A 22571-nucleotide genomic window follows, 5' to 3' on the forward strand; every position below is an offset into this window, starting at 1 on the left:
TCCAGGTCAGCGGTATTCATAAATATAAATAAAACCAAGAATCTGTGCTCTCCAGACACCAGGGCTGACAAAATGCCTATATTTTAAAATTTAAGAAAATATTCTTGTTAAGTTCTATGGAGTTTAAGGGTTATAAGTGTAAAATATAAACTATAATTTCAAGATGAATTTTACATAGAATATTCTTTATACTGTATCAATACATTTTAGAACCCTGCCTGATATTTTGGTTATCTGAAAAGAGAGCAGTTAGCAGCTTTGGGATTTATGTCTCGTTATATAGAAGGTATGCAGATAAATAAGTTATGCATGGATGTTTGGTGATTATACTCCCTGAGAACACGGGTTTCACAAGCTTCATTTTTAGAAAGAAAGAATCCAGGTTAAGGAAAAAAAAAAAATGGGTAAGAGAAAGAGCAAGCTACGTGGGAAGGGGGATAATAAAAGTGATAAAATAAATTCATTCAATTTTTTTGCATTCTATTACATGTTCTGTACCATTGTATTTTCCTATTTCAATATTGTCCTTTGGAAAAGAAAATTAATTTCTAGACTAATAATGGAAATACCTTTTCTCATTGATATATAGTTCCCTTATTTCTGAATCATGTACCTCTTTAAAAATCAGGACCTTGGCACCTAAACCACAATGTTCCAGTTTGGTATTAAAAAGAAATATTTTCCAGCCATCTAAGCAATTTCTAGCTCAATCATGGTTTCACAAAATGTAAACACTTTTGGAACTAAAATGTATGTATCTTTTTTTGCTCTAAAGAATTCAAGGGCTGCCAAATCTACATGTACAAAAAATAAGAAACTCATATGTAAATAAGTTAGGGAAGTCCCAATAGTTGTGCATCGTTCATAACTCAATGTGAATTTCACACTGAGCAGCATTTCACCATTGGAAAAATAAAATTTTTGTTCATACCACTGCTTTGTTTGTATTTACTGTATTAAAACTTTAATTACGTTGTTGCCATTGTCTGAACATCTTTGGCTGAGACCAGGCTACTGCGTAGCATAACTGATTTTTCAAGTCAGTTGACCTTCAGGCTCCTCACTTCTATAAAAACAGTTAAATTCAATGAATACCATGTGTGACAGTGCAATCTGTTCCAAACAGTGATTTCTAATAGCATACAGAATTGTCATCCTAAAAGCTATTAGTATAACAAATTTTCATTTGCTTTACTTTTAAGAGGACTAGGCAACTGTACATACATAGAATAGTATGATAAAAGTACATATGAGTTGCAGGATACATACTCAGAATAGGCAATCATACATTTATATCTTTATTAGTTTCCTTCCTTATACTCCTATAGGTTATGCATTTGAAAGTATTGCAGTATGTAGAACAGATAACCAACTTACTGACACATTAACCACAGAAACTAAGAAGTTCTCTTGTGGACAGGGGTCTGTTCAAATGTTTTAGGTCTTCAGTCTATGGTTGTCAGGTAATTGGACCTCAGTTATATAAATACAATTCTTTGACCAGAAAAAATATGACTAGTATTTTGATAAGCTTCTTTACAGCTTCTCTCAATTTATAAGCTGGTGCATAACCAGTATTCTTCGAAAGAAAAAACGGCCAAACAATGTATTTGTCAAACACCATAAAAATAATCAAATTAATAATTTGAAAAATATGCAACTAGTGCTACTCTTCTACAGGAATATTGTTGCGTACTGATATGGAGAAGTGACAACCAAGTAAATAATGTTAAAAAAAAAAAAAAAAAGGCTTTCTTACACCTTTTCCAAACTTTGCTTAAGAAAGAGGCATTATGGATGTAATCTCAGTCCCACTGAATTTACCAAAAAACTCTGGAGAAGTTCCACAGGGCCAGTATTTTATGACTTCACCTTTTAGAGCTTGGACTGTCCTGCTCCCAAGGCATTTTTCATTTTTTTTCTTTCAGTTTTGTCATGCATTTAAGGAGCAGGCCCTCAAATGAGTGTTCTAAAGGATTTACGCCCATGCACGTGTGCGTGCATTCACACCCACACACTGAGTACTTCTGAAATTAAATGTTCTAGCAGCCTAAAGAAAAACAAACAAAAAACCTCCTCATTCTCTGACGTCCTTTGTTAAGGGTATTCTCTCCCCAGCCAGATTTCACAAGCATTTCCATTCCATCCTTCCCAGCACTCGCAGTTTCCACAGTTACAAACACCATTGCCTAGAACGAAATGAATAAAGGGCAATTATCATAATTGAAATGTCCTAAATTAAAAAGTGTTCCATGGGAAGGAAAAAGCCATGCTAAAGTAGCTGCATTGTTCCTTTATTGTTCCCCTCCCCCCCATTTTTTTTTTTCCTCTGGAAGGAAGCAATTACTGTACCATTGCATTAAGAAGCCACCCCAAACCTACACTTTACAAAGGATTAATAGCATTCTCTCAATAATTTCATCAGCAGAATTGCAAATATTGTAATTATGCCACCACTATTTGTACCCAACTGTTGAGGCTCAGTGTTCACACTGTACCTCCAGGTAGAAGGAAAAACAAGATTATTTTTAACTATTATGCAAAAAGAAAAAGATACTAAAAGTTACAAACAAAATAGCAATAAAAACATCACTTTGAACATGAAAAACCTTAAACCCAAATTCTCAGAAGTACTATGCAAATAAATAATATCTCAAACTCTCTACGACTAAAGTACTGAGATCCACATTTTCATTTTATTTCAATATTTTCACGACACCTGGATGCTCAGCTTGAGACCTCTACAGCCTGGGTTTCAAATTTGTGCTGCTCTTCCTTCTGACTTTATGAAGATCCATGAATAGCCGCTGTAGCTGAAGAAAAGGCTCCTGTTGCCTCTATACTGGCTTCTTGCCCCAAGAAAAGGACCCTTGCTAATAGGGCTTGGCTGGAAGACACAATTTACTAGTGTCAGCCCTCCCACTCTCACTCTAATCGGCTTGCAGATTTCCTCCACATCTAATAATTGCTCAGCAAAGATTTTCTAAAATTAAGATTTGTAACAGGAAGCAGCCAGTGAGTTAATTTAGCGATTCCCATGTTGCTTCTTGTCACTAGATTTGTCATGAGGGTTTGTTGGCAGCCTGCCCACTTCCATCCGCATCTGCCACCTGAACTCCCAGACAATGTTAAGGTGAAGCTGCTTTAATCACCAGCCATCACGTCACAAGAAAAACTGTCCGGTACTTCAGCCTCCCACTGAGAATTGTCTGATTGCCAGGAAGCTCTGTTAACCCACACAGCTATGCCTCTCACCTACCAAAGATCATCAGACAAGTGAATTTTGTGTATGTCTTAAATGCGTTACGGACATAGAAAGTCCAGTAAGACAACAAAAGTTAAAGAAATCTCATGATCACAATGCTGACACTGCACACCCTTTGCCAAAAAGCATCATCTTGTAGTTTGCTGCAGTGAAAATTGTTGAAGGATTTTGTGGCTGGCTCACTTATTTAAATTCATACTCAGGCTTTCGACTGTTGTTTTGAAACCTTAAGTTGATTATCACGCTGCACGAAGGAACAATTGTAGCAGGTTTGAATAGCCAGCGAATGCACTTCCTCCGTCACTGGAGAAAGAAGAAGCTGGGCTTTGTCTGACATAATTCCCATCAACACAGTTTGTTTCTTAGAGCAATTAAGTGTTAGCCTTAGTACTGCACCTGTGCAAATGAGACCATCATGTTTGTCACAGTCTCTGTCATCGCATTCACAAAAATCGCCTGAAATGTACCATTCCTGTGGTGAACAGATGCACTTTCCACAGTGGCAGGAACCTGAAATCACAAAAATTATTACTCGCAGTCAAAGAGCACTGGCATTTTCAGACTAGAAAATAACATCCCCAGACACACATATGCGCACACACACACACGTGTGCATATGCACAAAATTGCTGCCTAAAAAGCTATTGCACAAAAGAAAATAATCAAGCAAAAATCTTTTTGAATAAAAGGATTCTTTTGGGGTGAGCTAGAGTATGCGGGACGTTACTATTAATGCTTTGATTCTGCTATTTCACTTAATCAAGGCTCACAATTTGAAGCTTTCCTTTGGTTTCAGAGACCTACAATCAGGGCTACTCTTCCCAGTAACTGTTCGGGTTTTTTTTTTGTCTAGAAAAGCTTAAATTGTCCCTGACCCACTGTTACTGAAGGCAATAAAATCGTACCCAGGAAGAAAATGGCCCTCCTCATCTAAGGTCTTCAGGGATGAGTCCTCAAAAGACCTAAGGCACCTAAGACTAGCATTTAAGACCCCCAAAATCCTCGTCACCACAGATGAAGCTGCTCCATCTCCCATGGAATTACTAAATATTCACTCTAGGGCTGAATGGGTTTGTACACATAATGGGGGTTCAGCAGTTTGCTTATTCCTGCAGAGTACCCCAATGCCCCATGTTGGGATAAGCAGCTCTCCTCCTCCTCAGGGATGTCAGGTCACACCCCCACAGGCAAAGGAGGGACCTTATGGGGACATTTGGGTGATGCAAATGCCCAATGTACCCACCAATCACCAGAAACGTCTCTTTAAGGGAAGACTCGGAGACATCCCTACCTTCAGGAGAAGGCTCATGGCTCTGAATCCTGTAAAAGGACAGTTTCCCCCAGGCAATCATGCGTCAGGAAGCCTGTAGCCTGAGAAGGGTGTGAAAGAGGCTTTTCTGCAACTAGAAATGCCACTAGGAGATGGTACGTCCTCTTGGCTGACTCCAGCACCCATCTGAAGACACTATGGCTTTCACAGAGCCCACCCTCAGCTGCCTGACCCCACACAGAGTTCAGGCACTTAAATGCCAAGGTGGAGCGCTTAGTAACTGCTAAGCAAAAATCCCTTTGTGGACCTAGCCCTAAGAACTGGTTGCAGCACCAGTCAATACAAAATCTCAAAAACCAAACAAAAGATAACGAAGAACACACACATAGTTGTCAATTACGGGAGACAGAGTTTTAAAAAAAATAGTCACCAAAGAAGCTGTCGACCTTTAACAGAACATACTTATAAATGAGTTAGATGCTGTTGCTCTTGCAATATTTCCAGAATTATTCCAGTACAAAGTCACCTATGTGTTTAATGCAATATTAAAGAAAAATATATAGAAGGAAGTTTGGTTATGTCAGAATATAACCTAAACAGAATTCATGGTTTGGCCTGACCCAACTTTTTATACACTTTGGTCTTTTCCGTCTTTCCACTCTTTTCAGTGACCTCTGAATACAATCCATAGTAAAAATTCAAATACACATTTCTTTTAAAAAATGTGGATCTGTCGATATCCACCAATTTTCCCTAGTTTTTTCCAATAAATACTGAAGTGTCTCTGATCACCAAAACTTAATTCTTTAAAACTTCAGAACAGCGTCAGCAGAGTAGCTAATTTTTCATTAAAAATGTAAGTAATTTAGTGTTTACTGTACATTGACAAAAATTAACTTATTGCCTAATTTTAGAGAAATGCTGTTTTAATTTGTTTTATATGGAACATTTAAATATATACAGGAAGAGCTAGTGATTGGAACATTTGGGGATGGAGTATTTGGTTAAGCATCTACTTTTTCTGTGAGTTCTGAATATTGCTTACTGAGCCACGGGCACGGAAAATACTGACATTCCCTACAAGGATAAAAAAATGCCATTGTATAAAGAGGCAGTGGAGGAGAGCATGCATATTGCATGGCTGTTGTATAAGAGATACACTACAACATACTTGAGGGTAATTTAAACCAAATGTCTCTGTTTATACAAACTGTAAGGTACTGACAGCTGAAAATAATGATAAATAGTATGAGACTTTTAGTGAAATTAAAGTAGTTAATAAGAGGATGACATTGTGAGTGAAGTGATTCTGCAAAAGCAGGCACTGATGCTGCTACTGAGGGATACCCACAATTTTTAAAACTATTTTGCAGAAGATACAGTAAATTTAACACCAAGTCAACCAAGGAAGATCAGGCTCCATAATGTAAAATGTGTTAGGGAGAATGAATGTATCAAGTCTTTTCCCTGAACAGAGCATGCTGCTCTGGGAGGCTCCTCAGTTTAATTAAAATGAGTCTAACTAGTTGCAGGGTGTTCCCTGGGATTCCGGCCAGATCCTCTCGGATAGGATTTGGCTCATTACCTAGCCCGCGTCCTGCACCATTACAGTAGCCATCTGCAGCCCTACATTTACTGCCAGGGAGGCAGCAGCGTGGTGGGTGTTGCTGTTTTCCTTGGGAAGAGCTTTTACTACAGGTGGCACAGTTGGCGAGCCAAGATTTTGAAAAGAGCCTGGGAATGTGGATGTCCAACTTTGCTCACATTAACAGAGTGTAATTTTCTGGAAGTGTTCAGCAGCTATCTGCTGAAAACCAGGACTCCATAGAGTCTATTAAATTGTACATATAGAAACTAAGGCTCCCTTAATCCATTATAGCGCTTGCATCTCTTGGCTAAGTTTCCAGTAAAAGACAGAATGACCACCATTAGTGCACAGGTTCAAAATTCCCTTTTATTTGACCAGTAATGGTTACTTATTGCTCAGTGTAATGAACCAGAAAGAACAATTAAGAACGATTTGTCATTTTGGCCTCTGGATAGTGCCAGTCACACTTGCTATGAACAACATTTTAAAGTATGGCTACCTAGTAAGACGTGATTTCCAGATACATATTTAAGCATCAAGAATAGATTTGCCTTACAAAAAAAAATAAAAGAAAGAAAAAAAAAGAAAAAAAAAGGGGGAAAAAAAAAAGCTAGACATAGAAAAAAAGGTTGCAAGTAATGAGGCTGGTTTTGCCTGTGATCCCCATCCTGCTCTGAGAAGAGGTAGGAGATAGTAGCCTCCTTGGATGTTCACACCTTTAGAAGTTACCTTATGTAGGTATTTCTCTGCTGGGACAAGCACTTACATATGACCAGCTGTTCCCACAATAAAGCTGCTATAGCATCTAATTTGACACAGCTTTATTATATCGACTATCCTCAAGGCAACCTTCCATCACATTGGAAGCTTACCTGTGCTTGGAGGCTGAAGAAACTTTAAAAAAAAAAAAATCCCAACAGTGTTGCTGATTATGGATTTAGGGTCAGGTTTGTAATTTCCATAGATAGTAAACGCTGTTTAACAGTACGCTACTACCTTAGAAAATCTGGGCTTTTGGAGCCTCCATTCATGCCATCAGGTTTAAAAGCACTACCTGCCTGCAGCTGGTTATAACCTACAGCAGCTTTCAGGGTGCTCCAACCTACATCAGTGACCAGATCCCAAACCAGCCCCTTGGCATCATAGCCAACAGAGGGGAAAAAAAAAATCCTCAATGCTTCTGCAAATTCCTGCCAGATTATCTGCTTCCAAAGCCTCAAAGTAAATTTTAGCCTTGGTATACATGCTCAAACCTAATTGTTCCCATAGCAAGACCCACAGGCTGAAATAAATAGCTCTCAGCCATCCTTACAAAAGGGTAGCAGATAATACTGCTAAAGAAGTTTTAAAATTCAGTATCATTTGTCATGTTTATATTTCTTTAGACTCTTATATAGTGTATTTTATTGATTTTAAGCATATTCGCTTACCTTCATGGTTTATATAAAAAAATCACAGGGGGACCAAGACTAAGAGTAGAAAAGTTAACTCCTGCAGTAAAACAGAGCAACTCCGTTTCTCCAGTAACTCAGCATCCTCTTACACAGAGACTAATTTAAAGATAGCCACATCTTCTGGAAACAGTAGAGAAACAGCGCAACTTTCTCATTTTCTATGACATTGTGAAAACGGGGCGGGGGGGCGGGGGGGAACAGGACAACACCAAAATAAAATGGTGCAGCGGGGGAGAATTCTAATAAGTGATAATACAGACGGAAGAAGGCCAGACTGGAAAGCCCATCTGAATTTTCTTTGCACTGAAATAAAAGTTGCAAAAACACAACTGGAAACCTGCCTGATGTAGAAGGTTCCTAACTGTTTTTTCCATCTAGCAGGTTTCTTACCTGTCTATGCAAGGGATATATGAACAGATGAAATGACATGTCCAGTTTGGTGTGAGTGCATTCTAGCCTCAAGCCAGTCCCCCCACCTGTTTTTTGTCTATTCTCTTCAGACATATTATGTAAAAAAATAGGCAGTTTGCACTATGGGGGAGCTAAAAAGCCCTCTTTCCAGTAATGCAGTTTCCTAGCCTGAAAGACTGCAAGATAAGAACCTCAAAGAACAATTTCAGGTAATTATCAAGATTTTCTAAATTTTACTCCTCCCTGTGGCAATTTTTTACAGCTGGACTGAAGCTGACGCAACCGCCTGAATAAAAATTAGCAAATGAAAGAGTTTGTGGGATTCTGTCATGGGGACTGCAGATATCTGCCTTGCCTTTGCTGCTGTGCTGGGGAGGGGGGTGATTAAGTATACCACATGTTGCTGTTAAACACTCCCCTCCACTTACTGTTGCTTGAGATATTACATTTGCCATCTCCCCCACTGTACTGTTACTGCAGTCAGTGCCCCTGTCCCTCAAACTGGATGGAGCGCTAACAGCTTCAAATGTACAGCTGTTCAGTGCAGAGCATCAGATAAACACATACAGGAAATTATATGCTATTAACAAATTGCATAGGAGAGCAGACAACGCTGCTTAACATGTATGGCTGTGGTGGGTGTTTGACAAAATGGATATAAGTGCATTACAGAGCCAAATATAACATCCCTTTAATAACAGGTGCCTTTTATAAGAAAGGGTTACTAAACAACAACCACTGCCGTGCCCATTAGTCTTCCAGGACATGATCGTTTTCTTCTAGTGGAGCCCTGAGAGGGAGTAGCTCAGCTGCCAGTTCTTACCCTTCCCCGAACATAATACGCCATCCGCTGACTCGCAGAGACTTCTGCTCTCCTCCTCTGTCACGTTGCACTTCCTTGAATGCTGGCACAACTTTCCAAACCACCCGTCCTGGCAAATGCATCGGCCGCATGAGCAGATACCATGGCCTGTAACGACACCAAGGTTGGTTATGAGCAAAACAAGCAAAAAGCAGTGACTGCGGTCACAACTGAGGTCATCTGCAGACCTCTGCAGTGTGAAGTACATGCTACAGGGTAGACAGACAGATAGATGGACAGCACAGCAGGGTGGCCTTCTTCAGTTCTCTCATTCTTGTGTTAAACAGGGTGCCATAGTGGTGTGCAGAAAAGCATAAGCTTGTCTCCCCTCATCCAAAAAGCTCGGCATCAGCTCAACTTTACCGGATGTTCCCTAATCCACAGTCTACTGAGGACAGACACAATCTCTTTCCTCCTATGTCTTTAATCCTGCAGCCCGGTGCTAAAGTCTCACCTGCATATCCCATAGTATCACCTGAAGAAGCAGACCCCAACAGAGTTTGCAGTTTACCACACCAAATTTTGACATGCATTTTTCTGAGACGACCATTCCTCTCCTCCTTTACGTCTCACAGCATAGATCCTCACAGCATAAAGGATTCTTTTATCTCAAGGAATCCGTTTTACCAAAATAATATTTACTCCTAGTTGACACCAGCTTGGGCCACTGCAGCTCTTTGGATGCCTCATCCATCAGGGTGGTGAGTATGCAAGTGCTTAGACCAATGCTCATTAACTTCTATCTATCTTCCGTGGGTGCTAGCCTGGGAATAACTGCTTTATATTGTTTAGTTGTGTATATCCTCTTTGTAGAGGCTCTTTGCTTTTGCCTGAAGATGTCCAAACAAGCTGACTGAAAGGAAGAGCCAAAACATTATAAGCAACTTATTTCAGTTGAATGTAATATTCAAATTACATTCAAAGTGGCCCAGTTTCATTCCAATGAATCCCAACCTCTCAAAATTATGAGCAAGAGCAGCAACAAAAAGGTGCTGCTCTTGCTCATAGGTCCTTTTAGATATGAATATAATTCCCTTCATAGCAGAGTATAAAATTCAAGAATAAAGCAATCATAGAGCAAAGGGGAAAAGAAAAAACTCTAATTGAAGACTTCCAGCCAAACCAATTTGGCTAACATGATAAAATACTGATTTAACTATTCAGATTAAGCAGATTTACTGGAAAGTATTGGTCTATCATCAATTCAGATTCAACATAAAACAATTAAAATCACAAACAAATTGCATATTGCAATGGCTCTGAGACTACAGATCTTCATTCATAAAAATCTGTGTTAATGAACATTTAAATATTTAACAGAATGTTTAAAATATTAATCTCCAATCAAGAAGAAAGACTGTGATGGAGGAGAGGCAAAGGAGAGAAAAAGATAATGTTAAAAATAGTGTCACTTTGTTTGGAATTATCAATAAATCAAATAACCGTAAGATTTAAATGTGAAATATGAATGCAGCAACAAAGCAAGCTGTGACAGATTACTAGTAGAGGCCCATTATAACACAAATCAAACAAAATCACACCGAACACCAGGATGAATTATTTCTTACCATGCCTGGAAATAAAACTGTGTGGTTGTGGGGAACTTCAGTTTAGGACTATTCATGTAGCTGTTGTCAGAGTTCCCCAAAAAAGCATGATAAGTTTCCAGTACAAAAGGCACCATTATATGGGAATGTCGGCATGATGAAAAAGGTGAAGTAATCATTGCAGAGAAAGCTGGTTCTTATTTATAGACTGATTATAACCAGATGATGTTCACAAGGGGCAAACTGAGGCCATCCCCAAACAAAATTCGGCACCTCAGGAGAACAAGTTTCTCAAACTAATATGATACATTAAATATATAATAAAGTCAATATTAACCAGAAATGGGAGAAACAAATCTTCAGCTATAAAAATATGAATTTAACTGTCCTGTATGAAGAATTTAACTGATAGCCCAACAATATTTTTCCACAGTAAGAGAGAAGTCCACCCAAGTCTAATGGTAGAGAGATGTTACGAGTTAGGAATGAGAAGGCTGTATCGCCAAAGAAAGAAGGATGAAATAGATAGCAACTAGTATAAATGAGAATTTTTGTTGTGAATAAACCAGAAATAATAGGGAAAAAAAAAAAAAAACCAAACAAATCACACAACCCAAAAATCTGTAGCTTGATGAAAAATAGGAAGTTTTAAAAGTGTACTGGGAATATAAAAAATCTCAGTATAATGCAGTATCCCTGATTTAGAACAATTCAGTAAATGAAACAAATATATCTCTCTGTATTTAAATAGAAACAGGATTTTCTGGGTTTTATTACAGGACTATGATGAAGAACTTTCCATTATATTATTAACATAAGAGAATATTAAACAACATCTATCTGGGAGAAATATTTCTAAGTGAGCAGTCTTCATTAACCTGTCTAAACATGCTAAAAGTGTTGGTAAAAAGATTATCAGATCACTGATTTTTATTTTTATTCAATACTAGGAGAGCTGGAACAGTTGTGACAAATGCAGTTTGAGAAGCCTAATATAATGTGAAGTGAAATACTGATTGTGTATTATATTTCCATAATAGGCTACTTATAATTGCCCAAGGCTAAAAAAGGTGGACTGTGGCTCCAGTTTGAGGAACACAACAGGCAGGCAGCTCAGTAAAAACTTCAAGTGAAACACTGCAGTGAAAAGGGCTCATGCCATCCTCATATGCATGTAACAGGAGCAAAGTGAGTAGGAACAGAAATGAGTAGGAACATTTAGAGCATTGATGAGATGGACATTAAAGCTCTGCAACTCACTGTGATATCCATGCTTGAAGAGATTTTGAAAAACTTGGAAGAGCCCCAAAAAGTTCCAAAGAAAGAATTCAAAGGGCAGAGAAAATGGCCTGTTGAAAGAACTTCAAAGATCTGTATCTGCTTAGCCTATTGGAAGAAAGAAAAAAAAAAAAAAAGAAAGAAAAAAAGACTGTGTTTCAGCAGGATTTGAACTACCTTCTTTGAAGGTACTAGAATGGGGACTCTCAAATAACCAGAGGAAGACAAAGCAAGAACCAGAGAGAAAAGCTGATACTGACAAATTCATTTGGGAAATGAAACAGCATTTCAAAGAAAGATTATGACTATTGGAACAAACTTTCTAGTGATGTTGGCATGGGCAGTGAATGTCTTAGACTCTCCAGAGTGTGGCTGGATGCCTGCCTCAGAGACAGGATTTAGTTGCACACAGTACACAGACTTCAACATAAGGGAAGCTTGGGTATAGCGTAATGGCTATTTATAGCCTATTTATGTACAAGGTTCAACATAGAAGCCCCTTTGGGTTCTTTGTGAATTAATATCTATTAATCAACTTAAATGTTGATATATTAGCAATTCCTTTACTGCTCATTGCAATGCAAAGATTAAATTAAAAATCTTCTTACAAACCTAAATCACATTCTGTGCTATCTGAAAAGCTGAACAAACCACATTCTCTGTGCATCTGTATAAACCTGCACAAATGTCTGGGTGACCAGGACAGAAATCTGTACTGTATTTCAAAGAAAAATTAGGAAAGTAAAATTAGCTAAGTAAAACCAAATTAATTTAATACAGAGTGCACCATGCATATTAATACCTGTACTGGCTACATTAGTCACTCTTTTATTTAATTCAATACCTGCTGATCCTTTTGAATTTATCTGTTGTCACCCCTGGATGTGCCTCAGAGTTAAGGTGAAGTAGTTAAGTGCAAGTACACAGGCATTGAATGATTAACTCTTTATAATTAATTAAATAATTAACTTATTGTTTTCAAAATAAGACCCTAAATCACACTAGCTTTACACCAAGTAGACTCAGACTTTTCCACTACCTAATACAATTATTTTGACTTTTTTTGGCACTAGTTTTACCCAGTAAGCATGTGTCTGAACTTTTTCACCCCAGGAGAATGAATGGCATTTTTCAATGACAAATACCATAATCAAAATTCTCTATTAATAGTACAAAAATGGCTAGTGAATTCTGTAACAATTATACGTTTCAGATCCCTCAGTCAAAGGAACAGGGTCCCTGCTCTGAAAGCTTTTCAGTAGAACAGATGAAAAAACCTACTGGGTAGGAAATAAACTATTATTTTAACACAACCGGAATCACAAAGAAATTACAGGTTTGATTCAGATGCCTAGTGCCATTTGACATATCCTAAGATATCAAAGACATCCTCATGAGGCAGCTACGCAGGCATCCCTGTGTCCTTGTGGAGCCAAGATGGGTTCAGGCAAGGGTAGCCTTGGGCATCAGAAATCATACAAGGTGCCTAAGACTTTGAAATGATGTCCCATGTAGTCCGAGAAGCCATGGTAGGATCAGGAGTTGAATATAATATTTCTGAAATTTCAGACCAGTCAGTGCCAAAAGCTGTCTTCAGCTGGGAGATAGGTTGCTATTATTTTTGTCTCCTAATTTGCATTTTAGGTATATCAGAGAGTTCCATAAATTTCCTAGATATTTCTGTTTCTGTGAAGCAACATTAGTGCAAGAAATGAGGAAAATGTCTGACAGCGACTGCACCATAGTATTAATACTTAGTTTTGCTTAATGAAGCATATTATTAATCATGACTCGCTCATTTTTACGGTCTTATTGGTCCTCGTAAGAACACGCTATCTGAAAGTATCAGGCCTCTGCTTCAATGAACAGATGACAAAAATGAATGTCATTCATGATTTCTGTGGTATGGACCTAGAACTTTCATACAAAATAATCCAGTTTCTGTTATATATCTTTATTATATAATAATGCCTAGTTATATTAAGAAAAAAAAAAAAAAAAAGAAAGAAAGGCAGTACTTCCTCTGAATCAAATTACTTTGCCTGGTTGGATAGAAATGAAAATTTTATATTCAAAGGAGCATGGCAATTAGGGACAAGTTATACCAGACTTTTGAGAAGGAGAAGTTCCACTGTACATCCTGGTGACAACTGTGTGATCCTAGAATCCTTGACTAATTTTAAGAATGTGATGTGAAAGCTTCTGTCTCTGTTGCAAAAGTTTAAAACACTGGACAGCTGGGAATTGTGGCTTTAAGTATAGGTACACCTTATAAACCACAGCTTTTCCCTTGTTCTCTTATACATAGAGACTTATACTGGAAAACTTAAGGCTGGTGTGAATGACGTATGAAAGGAAATGTGTAGGTAAGCACCAGAGGAAACACAAGAATAAGCTTAAAATCATGACCTGTATTGATAACCAACAACACACGTGCAGCAGTAAAACTGATTATTTTGTCAAAACCAGAATGCCTGCAGTCTCATAAAACAATGGTGTGATGACTTTCATGATGACTTGTCAGCAGAAGACTGTGCTCAACAACAAAGGATCTCAACCCAGACACAGCACATAACTTGTGTCATACCTTTCCTCGTGAGTCCAACAAGAACATTGTCCTAAGAATGTCAAAAATGAGGAAGCACAGATAACAGGCACCAGACTTGCCTGAAACTTAGAGACGAAAGTAGGCAAAATCGTGAGTCAAAAGGATCATCCTAACTGTTGGGTCCTAAATGATATAAAAGTTGTGGATAAAAACCAGTTTGTTGTTGCCAGTCAAGATGAAACAAAAAGACCTACTGAGAACTTGATGGGTGGCACCTCTTGTCCATCTTCTATGCCACATACAAGGTATCCTGACCAAACTACTTAAATCCAGACACTTTGATGCTTGTAGGTGTGAGAATGTGAGTGAATGAAATCAATAAGAGAATGTGTCCAAGTGGTGAAAATTAATTTACTTTGGGAATTTATAAAAAAAAAATATCAACTTCCCCTCCCAAAAATTCTCATGTAGTTTCGCTGCACTGGTTTCCTACAGTTAGAGGTAAAGGCAAACCCGAGTAAGCAGGGAAATATTAATTACCTCAGCATTTCCTCCAAAAATAAAATAGCTCCTCCAGCTTTTACAAGCCTCTATACTGCAACTAGAATCTCGAACTAATGAGAACTAATGCCTTTTACTAAAAGGCATTCGTATAAACAAACAAAAATATAGCTGCATTTAGTCTTTGATGTGACAGGATGTGACATGCCATTACACAACTGGATTCCCCACAGTGTTAGGATTATATTTTGATGTGCCGTGGCCAAAACAGTTAAAAAGTCATCAAAGTGAATTTGTTCACTTGAAAATAAACAAATTAGACTTCTCAAAGTATTCTATTGTCACCAGTCAAAGAACCTGCTTACTGGGTTGACCAGAGGCTTGGTTGTTTCTTAGTGTTGAGGACAGTGCAAACATTCACGACTGCATATTAGAAGGCTTTGTCAAAGCCCATTACATAATTGGTGGCCCACTATATGAAGCACAATCTCAAATACTGACATAAAACAAAATGCGAGCATCCCTAGAAATATGGGAGGGCCTTGCTATGAGTTACTTGTTATGAAGCCCTAGTGAAGAATTTTTCTGGAGATTCAACCACAATTTTTTTACTGTTTTGTTGGATTTGTTTACCTTGTAGGGTTTTTAAGCAGCATAATTCTGCACCAACCAGTAGCATGCAGAGGACCCAAAAGGGGTTCTGTTTTATTTCTTCAATGGTTGCTACTTTGCTGTGACAAGAACTCAAAGCTAGGCCAATAATGGTCCAGAGAAGAAATCAAAATTGATGGGGTTAAGAGCATCAACATCAATTTGAAATTGATTCAATAACTGTTGTCCTGAATTCTTGTTGTCTGCCTGCTCTCAATGCTGAAAGAGAGCAGAACATTATGACATAAATCAACCCAGTGAGGTGGAGAAGCCAATGATGATATCAACTGAAAAACATGACTGGCCACAGCAGGGGAACAAACAACACCTGAAAGCTCAGGACACATCTGCAGCTAGCAGCACAGCCATAAACTCAGAGGAGAGAGAGAAGTATCTCTCACCAGGATACAAGATAAGTAAATATCAAGCCTGGTGTATATCAGTGACATAGCTGTGCAAAGAAAGAACTTGGACTGACAAACCTGTGATTGTCTGGTCTTGTGTGTGCACCAGAATAACTTAACTTGCACATGAAAGAATCAAAGAACCAGTAAAGCCAAAAACCCCATGATGTTAAATATTACTGTGGATCAACACTGCAATACACCCTGGGCAAATCTTATATCATTGAAAAAAAATGAACTGTAGGGAATGGGCCTTTAGGTAAAACATACCAATCTCAGAAAGGCTGCATGAGGCACCTCCTCCAGCCAGAGCATATTATGTTTCTGTGCAGAGGCACAAACAAGGAAGGGGAAGACAAAGGAAGGATCAGGCAAGCAGGTTGAGGGTGGTGATTCTGTCCCTCTACTCTGCTCTCATGAGACCAGCCTAGAGTAATGCATCCAGTTCTGGGGGCCCCAGTACAAGGAAGACATGGGCCTATTAGAGTAGGCCCAGAGAGGGGCCACAAAAAAGGTTCGGAAGACTGGAACACCTATCCTGTGAAGAAAGGCTGAGGGAGTTGGAGTTGTTCAGCCTGAAGAAGAGAAGGCTCCAAGGAGGCCTTAGTGCTATCTTTCGATACTTAAAGGGGGCTTATAAGAGAATGGTTTTAAACCGAAAGAGAGGAGGTTTAAATTGGACATTAGGGACAAATTGTTTACTCTTACAGCGTTGAGACACGGGAATAGGTTGCCCAGAGAAGTTGTGGAGGCCCTGTCATTGGAAGTGTTCAAGGTCCGGTTGGATGGGACTTTAAGCAACCTGGTCTAGTGAAAGATGTCCCTGCCCATAGCAAGGGGATTGGACTAGATGATCTTTAAAGGTCCCTTCCAACCCAAACCACTCTATGATTCTATGAATCCATTTCTAGTAGTAGAGTGCTGTGGAATCTATGTTGTGTCCTGCAACCTCTGTCTTTGTAGAGACGTAATGTCTCTATTCCTGGTACTGCAATGATGGACAGCTGAATTTTTCAGTGAATGACTCACTACAATCAGGCAGAAACACAGTAATAGGGTCTCATTCAGTTGTACCCTAATTTATCATATCTTTCACCTCATGTCTTTCTACCATCGCATGGACAGCTGGCCTGGAAAGCAAGCTATTAATCAATCTCTGCTGGCCAGAGGAGGCCAGTAACAATTCTTATTCAAATCATTTAGGTTGTCATTCACATTCCTTATTTCAGCTCGCATTTAATCTGGACACACTGGTATTCCTTCCTTGTGCTTTACAGGCACTCAGTGCTCACTGTCAGACCCTGCACATTCACAGAGTCCAGCTTACAATTCAGTGATGCCAGAGTTACTAGTAAGGGCTTATGTCCCAAAAGCGATTGCCAAGGTAGCAACAGTGCTAGAAAAATAGTAATGAAAAGAGGAGAAGGAAAGAGGAAGGAATAAGCAGTTCAGCAAGAGGCGTCAAGAGATTCAGGCTGAGATGGAAGCATGGACAAACCCAAAAGGAGGAGAGATGTGTACACGACTAGCACAAAATTAATGAAAGAATTTCTGTGAACAGACAAGTTGTGAAAGGGTGAAAAAATTAAGGGTAAAATTGGTAGAATCTCTTAGAGAGGGAAATGTGAGAAACACTGTATATCATAGGAAACATTCAAAATGTTATCAGGATAGAAAGTGATAGCCAAGCAAAACATCTGACAATTACTCAAGAGTAGGGCTGAAGCTGTCAGTAACATCAGAGGCTACTGAGGATCTGAAAAGGATAACTCTGACAAATTCCTACATTTGGTCAGAAACTGTAGGAAGAGACATTTCAATGAAAGCGTTGATAGAAGCCACAGTGAAGGATGAAGTCACAGAAAATGCAGAAGGGGAAATGGCTCATATTTTGAGTTGGAAGGTGAGAGATGATGAGTGGAATTTAGTTGCTAAATGGTGAGTGAACAGAAAGCTGCAATTGATAGGGACTCTTGGAAGTTAAACATTCCTGTACTTAGTACTTACATCTAAATAGGTGCTGCCTTAAGTTATTGGGGTGAGGGATAACTTCTTAATGCAGGTGGATCAGAAGCTGAGATGGACACTGGATGACCAAAGAAAATAAAGTTTTTGGATCTGCCAACAGTGAAAAAGAAGACAAAGAGAAAAAAAAAAAAAAAAAAGGAAAATAAAAAGGAAGGAAAGAGAGGGAGAGAGAGGTTAAATGTGGGAAGAAGCCACTCCGGAGCTCCAGCAGCCAAGAGAAGCAAAAGCAGTGTGTGGAAGAGAACTGAGCAATTAGTAAGACATCTATGTTTGTTAATTTGAATCTCAGCGCACTTCACATGGAAGAACCAGACAAGTGGAAACAAAGAAACACCTGTGTGGCACGAGAATAGAAAGCGAAGAAGAGGAAACTAGTTCATGGCTGTAAAAGAACAAGAACGGATGGAATTAGCAATAATAATAATAATAATATAGGAACATGCTTAAAGGAGTAAATTACAACCAAATCTAGAATAATCTAAAAATATATCAAATTATTTTTAGAAATTTAATAAACAGAACAAGAAATAAAATATCAAGAATATGAAAAAATAATCTGCCAATTATTAACCACTGAATTCCCAATAGATTTACTACAGAAATCCAACCATTTTTAGAGAATGGTATTAGTAGTGGCAGGAGTTCTAATTGGGAAGACTAAAACTCTAGAGACCAGCTTCACCTCACTAAGTTTAGACAGCCGTGAGCGAGCAAAGATGCTCCAGTCTCCCTTGAGGCACTTCAGAAGTCAGCTCAGATCCTGGTGGATTTAATCATCACCTTATGCTGGGCTTCCTCCTCTCACTTTACTTACAAGAAAGCCCAGGACAACAGAATTTGGCACTTATGCTACTATTTTAGGGAAAGGATTAGGAATAAGCTCAGCTCCCTGGAACAGCAAAAAATCACAGGGCGGGCCTTCTGAAGTCCTGTCAACAGATGCTGTGCAGTGCAATTTCAAATTCATTTGAATTGTATTTTCCCATATAATTCCTTCCATCTGCAGAGAATCATTAGTAACTAAACTATTGGCTTGCATGAAGGTGGAGAAGTTGAACTTGCTTGAGAGTACAACTGACTCATAAGTTCATGAGCTGGCTGTCATTTCTATTTGTTGTTTCAAAATTTGGAAAATAAGCTTAAAAGTATACGGTTTTAAAATAATTAACTAATTTCTGCTATTCTCTTTGGACAAAGCTATTAAGGCTAAAGGGGAGCGTTTATTCAGGTAACAGTGTGACCTAGAGTGACTCCTGCACAGTAAAAAATCGTACACTGGCCCAAGTGTTGAGGTGATTATTAATTTAAGTGTGAGGTGCCCTAGCCAGCAAAAGAATTTTAAAATTATCACTGTATCTTTCCTAATAAGGAAAAATTGATTTTTTTGTCTATAATTTCCAAAATGTACAATACAATTAGCAGTATTAACATTAAAGAATTGTCATGAAAGAGTACAAAATATGAATGACACAAATGGGAGAGATATTTCTAACCATAAAAGATGATGAATTTTGGTACCCAACTACTTAATTTATAGCAAATATCAGCTAGATTTTCAGTGCTTTTATCTGCTTTCATGTCCTTTAAAAGACTTAAATTTCAAATTATTGTTTATGTACACATTCATATTTTTGAATTAAACTGAATGTTTTAAACTATTATTATGGCTGGTCAGACATTTGAACTGTAATTTTCCATATATGCCTACCTTCTGCATGGCAGAGACCTTGAAGAAATATTTCCTGTAGTCAGAATTTTTTATGTACACAAAGATTATTAAGCAATACATTTTTTTCTTACCCAGAAATAATGAATATAATAAAATGTGTCATTGTTCATACCAACTACATTGTTAGTATTAAGAATCAAGGAGTAATTTTAAAAATAAAGCAAATAAAATGTAAAATAAGAGCATTTAGAACAAATACTACTCACCTGTTTTTAAGATATCATATAGTATATATGCATTTACATATCTAAAACTAACTTGAAATATTGCTTAACACTAACATACTTTCCTGAAAAACCAACAAGTGAGGTTCTCATTGTCAACACTAAAATGAACCATCTGCATGTACAATTACTATAATATATCTCAAGCATTTTAGATTCTTTCATAATATATTTTTATTACTTGTTTAGAAAACACACATATCACTGTCAGTGAATATGAAATACTATGAAAGTACTGCTGGTCATTATTAACTTTAGATAAAATAGAACATTCTCAGTAAAACATCAACTGTACTAAACACAAAGTAATTACCTAATTTTTTAGGTTTTCCTTTAAGTGTCTGTATCCTTCTTTAATGAACACTGATGGAATTTGGGATACGCTACATTTATTCCTGTTAATTGTATCTAACCTACTTCATTTTTAGTGTTTCTGAAGTTCTAAAATAAATACTTGCTAACTTATTCAATATTTATACAGATTGTTTCTTAGAAAAATCTATAATCTATTATAATTAATCAATAATGTTAATAGTCTATAGTGACATTATGTAATAAAACCAGGGAGAAATAGAAAGTTATAAGCTGTCAGGATTTATATTAATTATATTAAGTGAAAGCATACCCCCACAGACATTGCCATCCGTGTTTTCACACTGTCGGTCGTCACATTCACAGTTTTTGCCGTAAACTCTGTTGTCTCCTGGAGGAAAACAAGTGCATTGGCCACATTCACATCTCCCTGTAAGAATAAACAATTGTGAGAGTCATTATTTCAGTGAAGTAAGTGAAATAAAACCCCAAATTTATTCTACACTGTACCCCCCAAAGACAAACTACAAGTCACTCTATATTAATTAAAGTATGTACATAAACATTATTGAAAAAACTACACAAAACTGTCCCTGCTCCATAGCAACCAGAAGCAAACTATATCACTGTTATGTCTTGGTGGAAACAGCAACAGGAAGTAACCATTGGCATTGTATGTTTTTCATATCTCAGCTTTGCATAACAGAGCAGTGGCACATGTTGAACTGCATAATTAACCTCTCTGATATAAAATATTTAGCACATACCTCTAGAAACTCCAAAATGAATGCAATTAAAATTAAATACTCTGGGCACAGAGCTATCTAAGACAATCTCTATTCACGCAGAAACATAACTCTTCAAATATTCTGTCAGGCACTTGGAAAGCAAAAATCCCTATAATTTTTCTTGTCTAGACCTGAGGAAATAGTTGAAAACACAGCCTCTGTCAGAGTCTTCCTTTCCATCAACTTGTTCACAAAACTCCCCAGAGCTTAAAGGGGGAACAGAGTCAGCCAAACTCCCACAGATCTTCCACTCGAAAGACCTCAGAGCAGTGAGTATTAAATGGTCAGATGTGAAAAGAAAAAAAAAAGACAGTCTTACATTGTACATATGAGACCAGCTCAGTTCAGAGCAATGTTGGTTTTCTTATTTCCTAACTTCTAAGGGTTATACTCTGTATTTCTTAAATGGTTTTAATAAAATGATACTGCAAAAATGCTGTAAATATGACACAAACTGTGGATCAAAGTAATAAATTTGATGGGCTTGGGAAAAGATATTGCATGTAAAAAAGGGCGACAACAGACATGGATCAGGATGCAGAAAAGCCTATTCCTCTCCATCTAACTTAATTACAGCAGCAGTGAGACTCAGCCTGGGCCTGGACACTGCTCTACTGACTGCAGAACCCAAATTTACAGTAGGGGCAACTATAGATACAAAGCAAAAAAATCCTCCAAGTGCAGCCTTTCATTATGTAACCAAACTGTTCATCATGCACAATATTTCTCCAGCATCTCTGACATATTTTACAGACTGAGAAAAGACTGTTAAGGAGAACCTTAGTGGAACTTTTCTAACTGTAGGTTTTGTGACAATAAAACCTTTTAAACCAACATATGTCATCGTCATTAATCTATTTATTTTTCAACTTCTATCCTAAATTAGTTGCATTAGGCTTTCAAAAAAAACCCAGTCTAATTAAGCTGGACTAGGAGGAATCTTAATACTTATGGAAAAATTCCCAACTCATTTTATAGCTCCCATACTCTTCATCTTCCCAACCATCAATGTACATTGCAGTTTCAAGCTGACATTCTATTTGCCCAGATTCAGTTTAGACGGTAATTTTATGATCAACGTAAAGGGTAAGAATCTTAAAAAAGACATGCTGCTTGAGAAAATTAACAGCAAATATTTCATGATACCTTTATAATATACATAGTTTTAAAACTTTGTTGCATGGACAATTATATGAGGATATTCATTCCAGACAGAAGCTTATTCTAGGAAGTACATATACCATATCACGAATATAGTTGTAGTTGGTAATCATAACAACATGTAAGATATGTTTGTCTACAGAATGATTGATGTTATTTTCCTGCATTCTCTAAGCTATATTTATTTGCGAAGGACAGTTACATTACCAACTGGAACAAAGTAATTTATTAGTACTTAAATATACAGATACTTTTAATGAGTCCAACTTGTCACTACTTGGGGCTCTCATGGTCTCTTTCTATGAATCCATCGTAGCCAAGCTGGCTACTTTTACAAAAATGTCACATCACAGTGTCCCAATGCACGGTCACCCGTAGGCAGACAGGTACCTGATGAACAGGACCCATCTGTTATTAAGACTCTATAAAATAAACAAAAGAACCATCTTTAACAGTGGCATCCTGGCCAGCTAATGCTGTAAGAAGGAGAATGCCTGAAGGACAATAAAATCATTTTAAGCAAGTTTCTTTGAAGAGAGGAGTCAGCAGA

At 37.7% G+C, this 22571-nt stretch overlaps 1 protein-coding gene across 1 annotated transcript in view; it reads right to left on the reverse strand.

Moving 5' to 3' along the window:
- Nucleotides 1-2097: 2097 nt before the first annotated feature.
- ITGBL1 (integrin subunit beta like 1) overlaps nt 2098-22571 on the reverse strand; it is a 140707-nt gene continuing 120233 nt past the window's right edge. The window contains exons 8-11 of the mRNA XM_074151827.1: nt 20386-20498; nt 8812-8958; nt 3662-3775; nt 2098-2189 (exon numbers count right to left, since the gene is read on the reverse strand). Coding sequence (XP_074007928.1) covers nt 2098-2189; nt 3662-3775; nt 8812-8958; nt 20386-20498 — 466 coding nt within the window. The remainder of the gene's footprint in view (nt 2190-3661; nt 3776-8811; nt 8959-20385; nt 20499-22571) is intronic.

Source organism: Numenius arquata, chromosome 1 (assembly GCF_964106895.1).
Source record: "Numenius arquata chromosome 1, bNumArq3.hap1.1, whole genome shotgun sequence".
In the NCBI taxonomy this organism is placed as follows: Eukaryota; Metazoa; Chordata; class Aves; order Charadriiformes; family Scolopacidae; genus Numenius; species Numenius arquata.